General features: G+C 54.0%; 1 protein-coding gene across 7 annotated transcripts in view; it reads left to right on the forward strand.

Moving 5' to 3' along the window:
- Nucleotides 1-14,117, forward strand: part of ZNF516 (zinc finger protein 516) — a 101,744-nt gene that overhangs the window by 36,407 nt on the left and 51,220 nt on the right. For 5 of the 7 annotated variants that reach the window (XM_066246224.1, XM_066246228.1, XM_066246225.1 and 2 more), the window contains exon 2: nt 11,693-13,605. In XM_066246224.1, the coding sequence (XP_066102321.1) occupies nt 11,874-13,605 (1,732 nt within the window). In that variant the 5' untranslated portion in view covers nt 11,693-11,873. Of the gene's footprint in view, nt 1-1,822; nt 1,907-2,265; nt 2,372-11,692; nt 13,606-14,117 lie in introns of those variants that run through there. The other 2 variants (XM_066246229.1, XM_066246230.1) reach the window with 2 other exon arrangements.

A 14,117-nucleotide genomic window follows, 5' to 3' on the forward strand; every position in this document is an offset into this window, starting at 1 on the left:
CCATGGGTTCTGGTGGCTGTGGTGGGCCCGGAGGACTTCCTGGGGTGGCTTTGTGCTTCAGGAACAACGGGCCAGGTCATGAGACTCAGCATGAGGCACTTTACACTTTGTGGGTGACCAGCTTGCTCCTTATTGTTCATGGATAAAACAGGGTGTAGTTGGGGGATCAGTTAAGCAAAGCCCCCGGTAGGCTTATTCACCTGAAGATGTCGGGCGCTGCCCAGGACCCCAGGGCTCAGACAGGTGGACAGGGCCCTGCTTGAGCCGTTTAGAGACGGAGTTCAGTGAGCCAGGCTGGAGGGAGAGCCCAGTCCCGCTGGCCTCCTGTGGCATGACAGGGCCTGTCTCTAAGGGCGCAGCGGGCTTCATGGTCTCAGACCAGTGGACCTGCCTTCATCTTGAGTGAGGGACCGTAGCTGTGCCCCAAATGATGAGCCGCCCTGGCTCCTGTCTTCGGTCATGTCTGTCACGACTGTAATAGCAGCTCGCTGGGTGAGCTGGTGGGAAACGTACTTCGGAGCTGCCATGTTTTGTTTCCCAGGACCTGGTGAACTCGGCGGGCATGCTGCCCACGTTGGGTGGTTTTCTCCCCTGCAGCATCTGTTCTCAGGAGGGAGGACCCATGCAGCATGTTGCTGGTAGGTGGTGATGCAGTGTCTTTGTGGGACAGACCTGCGCTGAGCTGTGTCGTGGGTGCTGCACAGCCAGTTGACGATAAAATGTCCCTCTCACCAGAGAGGCACTTCCATTGTTGGCTTTGGTGAACTCTACCAGAGTCGTGCTCTTGGACGTGATTGTCCCAGGCTGTGGTGGTCACAGTCCTAGAGGACTCAAGGGCAGGCCTCCCAGGACATCAGCCAGCTGGTTTTGCATGGGGGGACCCTTGGGACCCGTGGTCTGCTGCCCGCAGTGCCCGGCACAGCTGCTCACAGCACCGGTACCCAGCAGACCCGAGAAAGGGACCTGGAGTTGGGGGTTGTGTGCTGTGTGCATGGAGGTGGGGAACGAGAAGGGAGCAAGGAAGGGGACAGCGGTGACAGAACGGATGTGTCGCACAGGGCATGCCCACCACCGTGCCACTCTCCCTGTTAGAGTGGCCCTAGCTGGAGCCAGCGGACGACCTAGAGGTCGTCACTGGATCTGGGTGCTGTGCTCATTCAAGCGCACACTCTATTCCCAAACACCTCAGGCAGGGCTGACAGATTCAAGATTTCAAGTTCAATATGGGTCCTCTCTGGGGACCTGGGGTTGTCGGGAGTCTGGGGGCTAGGAGCTTAAAATTCAAGAACACATCTCGTTGTAGTTTACATTTGCTTTTGTAACCAAAAGCTGTGTCTGGGTAAGGTGCTCTCGGCTTAGGAAAGAAAAATAAAACTGTCTCTCATTTCTGCACGAACCCTTCAGGTGTAACATTTTCTTAACTTCTATGGCTGCCTAACACACACACACACACACACACACACGTGCACATGCGCGCACACACACGATTATGGGGAACGAAAATGGAATTTTGCTTGTTTATTCTTTTTGGTGCCTTTCGAGAAGAGTAGAGAAGATGGCCTTTTATCTTGAGAAGTCAGAACCTTGCAGTGATGTGTTATTAACCGGGCCTGAGAATGTATTTTTAGACAGGCAGGCAGGATGGGTCCCAGGGCAATGTGACATCATGTTCCTGTCGAGAACTGCTCTTTGTAAACTTGCCCCCCCCCACCCCCCTGATCCGCCTCTTTAAGGGGCTGAACACAGCCCAGCTGCTTTCAGAGAGAGGCGCTGCGTGGGTGAGCGGTGAACTAGGTCACGTTATGGCGGTGCCTGGCAGCGTGGCCCTGGAAAATTTAAGCTGGTTAAAATATATGCGTGCTGGACAGTGAAGCATTGTGGGAGCGCCTCTCCAAAGCATTGCCTGGTGTGTGTTCGTACAGTGGCTCACTAAACCTTAAATTTCTTGTATCGGTGCGCCTTTTGGCTGTTCTGTGGAAATATCCTCAGTTCGGGGATGTCTCTACAGAGAAAGGTTTATAAGCAGTTGGTTAGGATTCAGCAAACTTGATGATGGGAGTGGTTGTTCTTTCCCCTCCCCGTGGGCTCTTCAGGAAGGGATTTTGGGTGGGTGGCTGAGTTCGGTGCCAAACCAGTACACCTGGGAAGGTAATGTTTAACAGAACGGTTTATGGCTTGCTGCACATAATTATCTCTCTTTGTATTCTCGGGTACAATTCTTTCTTTCATTCGGTGGTGGGTACTTCTAGGTTGTTTCACAAAAAAAGCTCAGAGGAAAGAGATAATGTTGTTAGCTAGGTATTAATTGCAGTCTGTTTTCTTATGCTGGGAGAGAAATGGTGGTTTGGGGGAAGAGGCTGGAAAAAAATAGGTCAGTATGTATGTTGGGAGCAAACCTTGCCTGTTGTTGTTGGTTTGTGTGGGATAAAATACAATGGATGTAACAGATTTTCAGTTAAAATACGTTTTGCAGTCATCTACTGGGAATTTCAAAAAGATCTGGCTGGGGGACCTGGATGTTCAGCGTGGTAAGAAAATACAGGGAGTGTTGCTGTGCGTGATTGTTGCCACTGCTGAGAATTAAACGTGCCCCCCCCCCCAAATGTCTATTAGATACTGAATTGGTGGTAGTTCCTGCACTCTGAGTTTAGGGTCAGTGAACACCGATGAGCCAATTTCAATGGGATATTTCCCCCCCCTCTGTAGTCCTTCTGGGGCCTTCTGGTTGTCCATGTTTGTTTTAAAAACAGGAGTTGGCCAGTCTTCGTTTCCTCCGGTGCTCCCCAAGTGTCCAGCGTGTCTGAATTACTTGTAGCCTGGCTTTAGTTGTGCAGAAGACTCGGGACGGAACGCTCCTGGGACGAGTCACCCAGATCCGTTCTCTGTTTGTGTGAAAAGCCAACGGACCCTCTGTGACGACAGTTGTCCCCAGAGCCGCCCAGGTAGGGAGATGTGGTCGTGAGCTTCTGGGACGTGGGGCTCTTAATGGGACAGTTGCCACGATCCTAACGCTCCTCTTCCCTCCCCTCCAGGGGGCGGGGGTCCCAGGAGGTCCCAGGGCCTATGGAAAGAGCAGGTACTTCACCAGGACAGGCACCTGCCGGAAATCTGAGGCCTGTGCTTGTGTTCTGTGCTGTTCTGGGTGTTTTTTTCCTCCCATTTAGGTTTTGTGAAGTTTACTTTTTTTTAAAAAGACAAACAGATTGATAAGGTCAGTACTGAAGATAAGACTTGGGAAATGGCAAAAAACAGGTAACACGAAGCATTCATTTTGGAGAGTGAAAGAAAAACAAGGATAAGGGCACTTTTATTTTTTTCTTTTAGTATTTTTCTGAAATGAGAAGCGGGGTGGTAGTCAGACAGGCTCCCACATGCGCCCGACCAGGATCCACCCGGCATGCCCACCAGGGGGTGATGCTTGGCACATCTGGGGCGTCGCTCTGTTGCAATCAGAGCCATTCTAGCGCCTGAGGCGGAGGCCACAGAGAGATCCTCAGCGCCCGGGCCAAGTTTGCTCCAGTGGAGCCTTGGTTGTGGGAGAGGAAGAGAGACAGAGAGAAAGGAGAAGGGGAGGGGTGGAGAAGCAGATGGGCGCTTCTCCTGTGTGTCTTGGCCAGGAATCGAACCCGGGACTTCCACATGCCGGGCCGATGCTCTACTGCTGAGCCAACCAGCCAGGGCTGCTTCTTTTGATACCAACATTCTCGCCTTGATTTCCACATGGACATCTCTTGATTAACGTCTCCATAATTCCACAGCCTTGGATTTTTCAGGATGTTATTAGTGGCTGGGAAGAGCCTAGTCCCCCTTCCTCCCTTGCTTGCTCTCGGACTTTGTGAGTTTGATTTAGTAACTACATTGTGCATTCATCTGCTTTTTTTGTTTGTTTCCGTGTCAGGTCAGATTTGAACGCCAGTCATTGTATTTTAGTAAAAGGGTATCAGTCCAGGTGCTAGAGGCTTGTTAATTTTAATTTTTCAGAAATATATTGGTCTACCTTCATCAATCTGTTTGTACCTTCCGTCTGGAGGTGGAGGTAGAGCCTCTTGTCCTGCGCCTGGACTGTCCTTTGGGTTCTTGACAGATTGTGGTCAACAACTGCATGAGAGGTCCCCGATGAGCAAGGACAGTGTTGAGGTCGTCCGGGTGTTTTTGCTGTACATGGGCATGGATTCTAAAGCTGCGGCCAGAGGAACGGACGGAGTGGGTGGAAGACAGTCTGGCCTAAGTAACTGAGGAGTTTAGGGAATCATAACCCTGATTATGGATGGTGGTTCCATGGTCATATTTGGAGACTAACCTGTCAATGCAATTTATCTGGAGGTGGGACATAATATAAAGGAGGCCTTTGTTTAAGGAAATGGGTACTTTGCACTGTCCTGTCCGATGATTCGCGTGAGACTTATCTTTAAAAATGTTTTTGACTGTACCGTGGGGGGCACGTTCTCCTCCGGCCCCCAGGAGCGAAGCCTGTGATAGGCAGTGTGTGTGCCTCAGGCCCCGGGATAGTGGGTTTGTGTCTCCCCCCCCCCCCCCCGCACCCACCCCCCCGTGGTGAGGGGTGGGTGCGGTGGGGTTTCTTGTGAATGCGGCCGATTCTGGTTGTCCTTATTCATTTTCTCTTATTCGAGTGGAAGTGTAGTTTGCTCATAATGGATTATTGATTGGTCTGGGCGAGGCGGCCCCCAGGCCTCGACGTGAAGGTCCTTACTCTCCCGAGCAGTGAAAGGGTCACTTCATGGAGTCCCTGGAACCCTGGTCTGGGGGACTATAAGCCTGGAATTGTGAATCTCGGGCAGGTTGGTGCGTGGGGAGTGGGATCTCCTCATGGTGGCTCTGGGATTTCTCCCCATTTGTTCAGAGAATGGGCTGTTTGTCTGTGCGTGGCAGCGGATAAGCTTGTGAGGGATGTGAAGGATGTATTTTAAATTTGTGGGTCATAACGCTACAGTTTAACCAGTCGAGCTCAGTTCATTGTCAGCGGAACAGACGCCCAGTCTATGCTAGACACACTGGCCCAGCAGCCACGGGGCAATACCCTGTGGCCAGAGTCCTCCTTCAGAGCCCCCCCCCCCCCCCCCCCCCCGCTGAGCTGGAGACTTCTCCTTTCTTCTGAAGTTGCTCTCTGGAGCCCCAAGGCCCGGTCCACGTCCCGGGCCGCCTGTCTGCTGTGAGCGGTGCTGTCTGTGAGGACGTCATCTCTCCCGCTGGCCCCGCTCCTTCTATTTCTCACGCTCTCCTGTGACCAGCGCTCTGAAGACCCCCTCCCCCAGGACCACAGGGACCCCTGCCCCTCTGGCTCAGGCTGTGCTCATTCTGCCCACTGTGCCCCGGAAGGTGACCAGAGCAGGAGAGAAGGATCAGTGACTGCACAGCGTGGAGGAAACCAAGACCCTGTCTTCGTCTCACGATATGCTTAATTAATGAACTAGAACTAAAAACAAAACAACACACAGAATGTAGAGGGCTCTTTGAGAAATGGCGTGAGCCTCAGGGTTGGCTTCCCTGAACTGGAGACCAGTGACCTTGGTGCATGCAGGAAGCGTCCCATCCAGGGTTCCAGAGGCTTCTCCAGCCTCCCCTGGGCGCACATGGTCCGTTTGGGTTGCTTTCAGAGTTTCTGTGTTATGGAAACTACGCTACATGTTCGAGGTGGTTGGAAAGTTGGAAAGTTGAGCCTGCCGATTGCCTTTTGCAGGATAACCGTGGGATGGAATTGGCTCTGATAGTTTTGGGGAAACCGGTATAGAACGGGTGGGCTTTAGCTTTTTTTTTTTTTTTTGTATTTTTCCAAAGATAGGAGTGGGGAGGCAGTCAGACAGACAGACTCACTCCCACATGTGCCCAACCGGGATCCACCCAGCATGCCCACCAGGGGGCAATGTTCTGCCCATTTGGGGTGTTGCTCCATTGTAACCCGAGCCATTCTAGTGCCTGAGGTGGAGGCCATGGAACCATCCCCAGCGCCCGGACCATGTTTGCTCCAGTGGAGCCTTGGCTGCAGCAGGGGAAGAGAGAGACAGAGGGGGGTGGAGGGGTGGAGAAGCAGATGGGTGCTTCTCTTGTGTGCCCTGGCCGGGAATTGAACCCTGGACTTCCACATTCTGGGCCAACGCTCTACCACTGAGCCAACCGGCCAGGGCGGGCTTTCCCTTTGCATTGAGTTTAATTCACAGAACAGAAGGGGGCAAGATTTTCTGTTCGTTGAGAAATAGGCTCACTGTTTCAAAATGTAGGCTCGTTGACCTTTTCCTCCGATAACACCATCTGAACTGGTTGGAAACTGGTTGTTCATGGAAGAAAGTCCTCCTCAGTGGCATCACTGGTTTCCACCATGGAAAGCGTAAACACCGGAGGTGGCCAGGCTGGCTCGTCTGGCTGGCTCTGGTCACACTGGGCCCGGGAGCTTGGGGGTGGGTCCCTGGGATATCACTGGTCCAGCCTCCTGGGAGACAGCAGCCAGCCGTCTCTTACAATAAAATACTGCTTTTCATTTAAATAGTTCCATATTATCCAGATGCTTTTACTTTCTTTGAATGCCCCACACTAGAATGAACAAAAGATGCTTTCCTGACTTGCGTTGCTTAGAGTCCTCTGAGTTCCTTGGGGGCCCAAGGACGGGGAGGGGAGGAGAGTAGGTGGGAGAGGGAGGGTAGGAAAGGGGTGAGGTGGGGTAGGGCACCCCCCAGGCTCCCCCAGAGTAGCTCTGCTTTTACTTGTGTTACTGAGGTTGCAAGTGGGAGCCATTGTTTTAACTTCTTTTGTGAAAAACTTAAAAAGAAAAATCCGTCGAAATAGAGTAACGAATAAATGTGCATCCCCGCCCCCCACCACCGGTTGGTCCAGCAGTTTGCCTTCTCTCTCTTTTCTGTCAACCACCTCTAAGGTACTTCATCCTTGATCTTCAAAAACCGAGAGGGTCTCCAACATCAGCCACCCCACAACGTCACAGTGGTTCCCCCGGGCTGTCCGCTGTTTATTCTGCAGTGAGGTGAAGTGTCAGGCAGGTTCTGGCCCTGGGCTGCATTGGGTGGGTCTGCTGTGAGGGTCACCGTAGCTGCTGGTAGAAGACCCGGTCCTGCTAGTGACCTATGGTGAAGCCGGGGCCCCGTGTGTGCACAGGTGTTGCTAGGGAGCAATTTCTGGGCTAGCTCCCGAAGCTTCTGTTTGTCCTTTTGAATTTATCAAAACAAATACTGCCCTTCCCAGTGACAAGGAGTCTCTGGGTACTCCCCTGACATTCTGTTCATTGATTGCACAGTTATTAATTATCATACCTGACATACCCTGGCCGTTGACTGTGTGCTCAACATTCCAACTTGCTTGCCTTAATTTAAACTTCATAAAGTACTGTTATCATGACCGTCATTTCCATGTTCAAGAGGAAAGAATGGACTGGCGAACAGAGAGGTTCAGACACTTGTTCAAGGTCACACAGCAGATTTAAGTGAGCTGTCAGGTCATCTGACCCAGAAGCTCACGGTCGAGACCTCCTCTTCCGGGGATTTGGGGTGAGGGTGGAGAAAGCTCTGTGTTTTGTGAGCCTGCCCTCGCAAAGTATGTCGTCTAACACACAGGTGTGTGACGGATTAAAGAAGCAGTAGTGGGACTGTGTCGTCTAACACACAGGTGTGTGACGGATTAAAGAAGCAGTAGTGGGACTGTGTCCAGAGGTGTGCTGTGATGCACCTGGGCCACACAGAGTGCCTGGGGCTGGAGGGGGCGCTCCGGGGGCCTGATTCAGTCTGCTGCACATGGGGCTTAAGCCATGCCCTTGAGAAAGTCAGTGACTGAGGTGTCTGAGGGCCCAGAGGTCACTGTGAGTGTGTGTCCAGCTGGGATGTGAGCAAGACACAGGGTCACGGATTGGGGGAGCTGGGGACAGCCTCCTCGGTGCCGATGCGGCCCTTACAAGCTCAGGTAGGGGAGCCTGGGCCCCGTCTGCAGGATGTGAACGCTTGTGCGGGGTGGGAGTCTCAGACTACCCAGATGTGCGTTCTGGAACTGGGGTCTGGGCTTGAGGCAAGAAGGGGGTGTGAATTCAAGACTGAACTGGAGACATAGTCAACAGGATAAGGACTTTTTTTTTTTTAATGACAGAGAGAGAAATAGAGACAGAGAGAAGGACCGATAGGGTGACAGGCAGGAAGGGAGAGAGATGAGAAGCATCAATTCTTCATTGTGGCACCTTAGTTGTTCATTGATTCCTTTCTTATATGTGCCTTGACTGGGGGGCTACAGCAGAGCGAGTGACCCCTTGCTCAAGCCAGTGACCTTGCGCTTCAAGCTGGTGAGCCTTGCTCAAACCAGATGAGCCTGCGCTTTTAAGCTGGCGACATCGGGGTTTTGAACCTGGGTCCTCCATGTCCCAGTCTGACGCTCTATCCCTACGCCACCGCCTGGTCAGGCACATTTTTATTTAGTAAACATTTTAATTTTCCCTATTTTTATAGATACTACCTTTTTATTTTTATTTTATTTTTTTATGTAATGCATTCAAAATATAGTTTTCTTTGAAAATTACCTAAGGCATTTTTAAAAAGTAGCTTCAAACTATTTGCTCTTCTCGAGAGAAACACACACGTGCGTGCGCATGCGCATTTGGAGAGAAACAATGAGACGTCCATTGGACATCTATTTTAAAACCCTAATCAGCAAGCCATTTTTATGCCTAAACGATTAAATTACAGTCTTGTCTGGCAAGTTCCCAGTGGCAGCCTTGGAAAAAGTTTGTAACACAAGTAACAACAAGACTGCGATTTATTATCGGGCCAGTTCCCATGGGGCTGTGCTTCATGCATGTCGGTGGTAACCTGTTGTCATGTGTCAGCTGAGACACACGGACATGCGTGTGCTCTTCAACCTCCCCCCCAGCACCTCCTTCCAGATGTGTTCCTGGAGGTCTTTCTTGAGTCCTGGTTTGGGTGAAAAGCTTGTATTTGTTTATGTCCACAGTTGGTAAGGTGTAGGTATCAGTAGGATGGTGCGTTTTAGGGGGGTTGGCACACCTAACCCCCTGGCAGCTCAGGACTGGCATGCTCTGTACTCAAACCAGAAGTGCCACCCTGTCACCTGGTGGCATGTGGGTGTGAACTGTTTACCACAGGGCCACGCCAGTGGGGAGAAGCCACTCGAGACCCTCCCAGCTCACAGGGGCTGGGGGTCTTTTAATAAAAGAACAGCGAAGCCCAGCTGGTTTTGAGGGGGTGTGTGCCAACAGGGCTGAAAAGGTCCCGCAACCCTGTCACTGGAGTGACTGCCCCAGGGCCCGTTACTAAGTAGGAAGTTCTGATGACAGCATTCTTGTTCTCTTTAGGAAAAGGAGGGGTGAGTCTGTCTTAACTAGCAGTCTTTGCCGGCAGCTAGGAAGGAAGGAAGGAAGGAAGGACCGCGAAGGTCTGCTGACTTGGCCAGGAGAGAAAGAGAGCCAGTGGCTGGGAATTACCGTTTTGGCTGTTTCTTAAAAGGTTTTTTGCAGGAAACTTAATCAGTCAACTGTGGGCATTCCGGAGGGGCGGCCGAGTGGGCCTCCTTCACGCAGAGCCGGTTTTTGATGTTCGGATTTCCTTAAGATAATGGCGATTTGGGTTGAAATTGTTCCGACCGTTACAGCACTTTTCCCGTGTTTACGTTTATACATTTTTCCCTTCAGAATGTTGTTCAGTGCTTGAACAACCCTGGGCCACGCCGTTCTGCAGGGGACTGACCGCTGGGCTGAGTTTTGGGAGATTGGGGTGGGCACAGGAGACCAGGCTGCCTGGCCGCTGCTGGCCGCCCTCGCGTCCTTTCTCTGGAATGTTCTATAAAATGGAGGGCCTGCTGGCTTTGGGCCAAGCTTTTAAGCTAGGTTTGGAAGGGAGCTGGAGAAGAAATGAAAACTGTCTTCTCTAATCTGGATTCTCGGTCTAGGCTTTCGTCGGGGTTTGGGGTAATATCCAGGTTGTTGTGAGAACATGGGGATTTTTTGGGGGGAGCAGATGAGGCAGTGCAAAGATTTTTCAAATGTGTAGGAGATTTTGAGCCCCCCACCCTCACGCCAGGAAGGAGGGAAACATTGCTGCTGCATCGTATTCTGAGAGACCCAGTGGGCCTGGATGCTGGGGGTGTTTGGGGACCCCTGAGCTTTGTTGTAGTGGCCAGGGGGCTGTGCTCACACCTGTCCTGCCCCTTTGCCCCAGCTCTGGGCCTTGGCAGGTCACTGCCTGGTACTGGATGTGACAACCTGTTGGCCAGGTATATTCATCAGCCTGTCAGGCACTGGGGCAGGGATCTGAGTGGCGTTCAGTGGAGGGGCCAGTGAGGAGGTGCTTGTAGGGGCTTTGGTGACACATGGCTGCTCTTTTGCGATATCCTGACTCTCAGCACCTGACACATGAGGAGATGCCCCCGGGGTGTGTAGGATGTGCCCCTTGGAAGCCATGTAGATGGTTAATGGGGGACCATGGCTCTCAGGTTCCACATGGCACCCCTTGGCACTGGTTGGGACCCCAGGACCTGCCACACCTGGATGGCACAGAGACGGGGTCCCTAGGTGCTCACCCTGGAGCTGCTACTCAGCTTTGAAAGATCCTTTTGAGTTGGAGGATGGGCTGACGGTTCATACCGCGATGGACCGTCGGACAGGTTGCGTGGAGTCTAAAATTAGTTCAGAGCCACTGGTTTCCGGTATTTTAGTTGGTTTTTCCCTTCGTAAAATTATTTCTGTATGTTCCTTAGACTCCCAAGATTTTTATACCCAGATGAGGTTTACTAAGTTAAATACAAGTGGCATGCTTCATTCATAATTTTGTATATAACGTCACATTCAATACTTTGGGGGTAAACTAGGCTCTGGGATAGACGAGAATATGTGCAAATTATCTGCCTCATAAAGTCATCACAGATAACGTACAGATACCTAAAACTGGTGCCAAGGCCAAACCCGCTTGGAAAAACAATTTTAAATTAGCTTAAAATGTCATTAAGAGGTATTCTCGGCCTCCTTTGTCCAGTTTTTGGGGGAGTGTTTGTGGATGGACATGGATGGAGTCACTAATTTGGGGCTCCGTGTTCCATCAGGGGGACCCGTGTGCACCTGTTGGTTGGGACGGTAATGACCACTGAGCACAGCACTGGCCACGCAGTCCTGGGCAGCCGGTCCAGGGCACACATCTTCAAGGAGCGGAGGGTTCCTTCTCTGCACTTCATGACCTCTCTCTTACTAAATCATCCAACTTCTTAACCGAAGTCTCTTTTCCCTACTCCTTAATGTCTTTGTAAGGCCTTTCTGAACTGGACCCTGTGGCCTCCTGCCCCGGCAGGAGCTCTGCCTCCCCCACCTTTGCGGGGGTTGGCCACTCACCCCCATTTCCCTTTGCTCCTCATTGCCAGGCTGTAGCTGTGTGTCTCCCACGCCCAGGAACTCCTCCTAGTCTTTCCTGAAAGATTTTATCTTTTTGACAAAACAATTATTTTAGCACACAGTCAGGTACATTGGTGGTTTATTTTGATTCTTTTCCACTGTTCTCGTCAATAATTCATGGCTCGAATATTGACCTTGGCTTGTGCAGCTTTGTATTTTTGTGGGCATCTCCTTTCTTCAATTTAGAGGGATGGATACTTGTATGGAGGACTAGTGCTGGTGGAGGCGAGTAAATCCCTGGCCACGGGGAAACCTTCCTAAGCTCTCCGTGTCTCTCTCTCCCTGTTCCAGGTGCCGGCTGCCCTGCGCCATGCTGTCCAGGTAGGACATGCAGGTGGCGGCGACAGGCACGTCTCCGCAGCCGGGAAACAGGAGGTTCCTCTGAACATGGAGAGATAAGACCCTGTCCCCCAGGCCTGCCTGACAGAGAGCCGTGCCTGCCTCGGCTGGGCCAGCCTGCAGCGTGCCCCAGATGGATCGCAACCGGGAGGCCGAGATGGAGCTGCGGAGGGGCCCCGAGGTGGCCGGGGACAAGGCCATGAGTCACAGCTGCTGCATCTGCGGCAAAAGCTTCCCCTTCCAGAGCTCCCTGTCACAGCACATGCGCAAACACACGGGTGAGAAGCCCTACAAGTGCCCCTACTGTGACCACCGGGCTTCCCAGAAGGGCAACCTCAAGATCCACATCCGCAGCCACCGCACAGGGACTCTGATCCAGGGCCATGAGCCCGAGGAGGGCGAGATGCGCGTGTCTGAGGGCCTGGACGGCTGCACCAGCCCCACGAAGAGCACTTCCGCCTGCAACAGGATCCTGAACGGGGCTATCCCGCTGGACAGCAGCAAGATCCTGCTACGGAGCAGCCGGAAGGAGGCGGAGGGCACCGCGTGCGCCCCGGAGGATGGCAGGGTCATGGCGCAGTGCTCCTTCTGCAAGTGCAAGTTCGAGCGCAAGAAGGATCTAGAGCGGCACGTGCACCGGACGCACAAGCCCTTTAAGTGCCGGCTGTGCAGCTATGTGACGCTGCGGGAGGAGTCCCTGCTGAGCCACATCGGGAAGGACCACATCACTGCGCAGGTGCCCAGCGGCGAGGCCTGCGTGGAGAACGGCAAGGCGGAGCTGCCGCCCGGGGAGTTCCCGTGCGAGGTGTGCGGCCAGGCCTTCAGCCAGACCTGGTTCCTGAAAGCGCACATGAAGAAACACAGGGGCTCCTTCGACCACGGCTGTCACATCTGCGGCCGACGATTCAAAGAGCCGTGGTTCCTAAAAAACCACATGAAGGCGCACGGCCCCAAGGCGGGGAGCAAGAACAGGCCCAAGAGTGAGCTGGACCCAATCGCCACCATCAACAACGTGGTGCAGGAGGAGGCGATTGTGGCTGGCCTGGCCCTCTACGAAGTCTGCACCAAGTGCGGGAACCTGTTTACAAATCTGGACAGCTTGAATGCCCACAACGCGGTCCACCGCCGGGTGGAGGCGGGCTGGCCTCGGGCCCTGGCCGCGGAGGGTGCGCTCGGCCCCGCCCACTCCCAGGAGCTCTTCCTCCAGTGCCTGAACCTGTGTCCTGCCGGGACCGGTGCCGGTGCACCCGCTCAGGGACAGGCTGGGAAGCGGGTGGCCGAGTTGGACCCGGTCAACAGCTACCAGGCCTGGCAGCTGGCCACCCGGGGCAAGGTTGTCGAGCCGGCTGAGTACCTCAAGTATGGCACATGGGATGAGGTGCAGGCCGGGGACGTGGCCTTCGACAAGGAGCGGCGCGAGTACATCTTAGTGAGCCAGGAGAAGCGCAAGCGTGAGCTGGAGCCAGGGGTGCAGGGCCCCCCGCGCAAGAGGACGGGCGCGCCCGGAGATTCTGTGCCCGGACCCCCAGACCCCCGGCCCGCCGCGCGCCCCAGCCGCCGCGCCGCCACCCCCGCAGGCCAGGGCAAGTCGTCCGAGTGCTTCGAATGCGGCAAGATCTTCCGCACCTACCACCAGATGGTGCTGCACTCCCGGGTGCACCGCCGCACGCGCCGCGACCGCGACCAGGATGGCCCTAGGGACTGCGCGCCCCACGCCCGCTGCGGCTCGCTCAGCGAGGGGGACTCGGCCTCGCAGCCCAGCAGCCCCGGCTCGGCCAGCGCCGCCCCTGACTCCCCGGGCTCCGGCTTGGCTGAGGAGGCCACAGAGGAGAGCGGAGAAGAGGGCGCGGTCGACCATACACCAGGTGAGCAGGACCACCTTTGCCGCCAGGTTACAGGTGGTTGGTGTCCAGGTGTCTTAGGCTCAGGAAGTCCTGGTGCCCAGGTGTCTCATGCTCTGGGAGTCTGGGCTCAGGTAGCCCTGTACCCAGGTGGCCCAGGCTTGGGTATTCTCAGCTCAGGTAGCCCTATCCCCAGGTGGCTCTGGAGTCAGATGGCCCCTTGCCAGGTCGTCCTTGCCCAGATGTCCTATACCCAGGTGGCCCGGTGATCCTGTATCCCTGAGCCCAGGTACCCTCCCTAGCTCATTGTTTAGTACCGAGGTAACCTTGTTCAGGGTAGCCCTTCCCACAGTGTCTCTGAGCCCAGGAGCCTTGCAGCCTTAGAGCCAGATGGCTCAGGCTCAGATGGTTCAGGAGCCCAGGGAAACCTGGTGCTCAGGTGCCCAATGCCAAGGTAGTCAGTGCTCTCATAGCGCCTTGAACCCAAGTGTCCCAGGCCCAGCTGCCCTATAGCCACGTGGCTCATGGTCCTACGC

Source organism: Saccopteryx bilineata, chromosome 11, assembly GCF_036850765.1.
Source record: "Saccopteryx bilineata isolate mSacBil1 chromosome 11, mSacBil1_pri_phased_curated, whole genome shotgun sequence".
In the NCBI taxonomy this organism is placed as follows: domain Eukaryota; kingdom Metazoa; phylum Chordata; class Mammalia; order Chiroptera; family Emballonuridae; genus Saccopteryx; species Saccopteryx bilineata.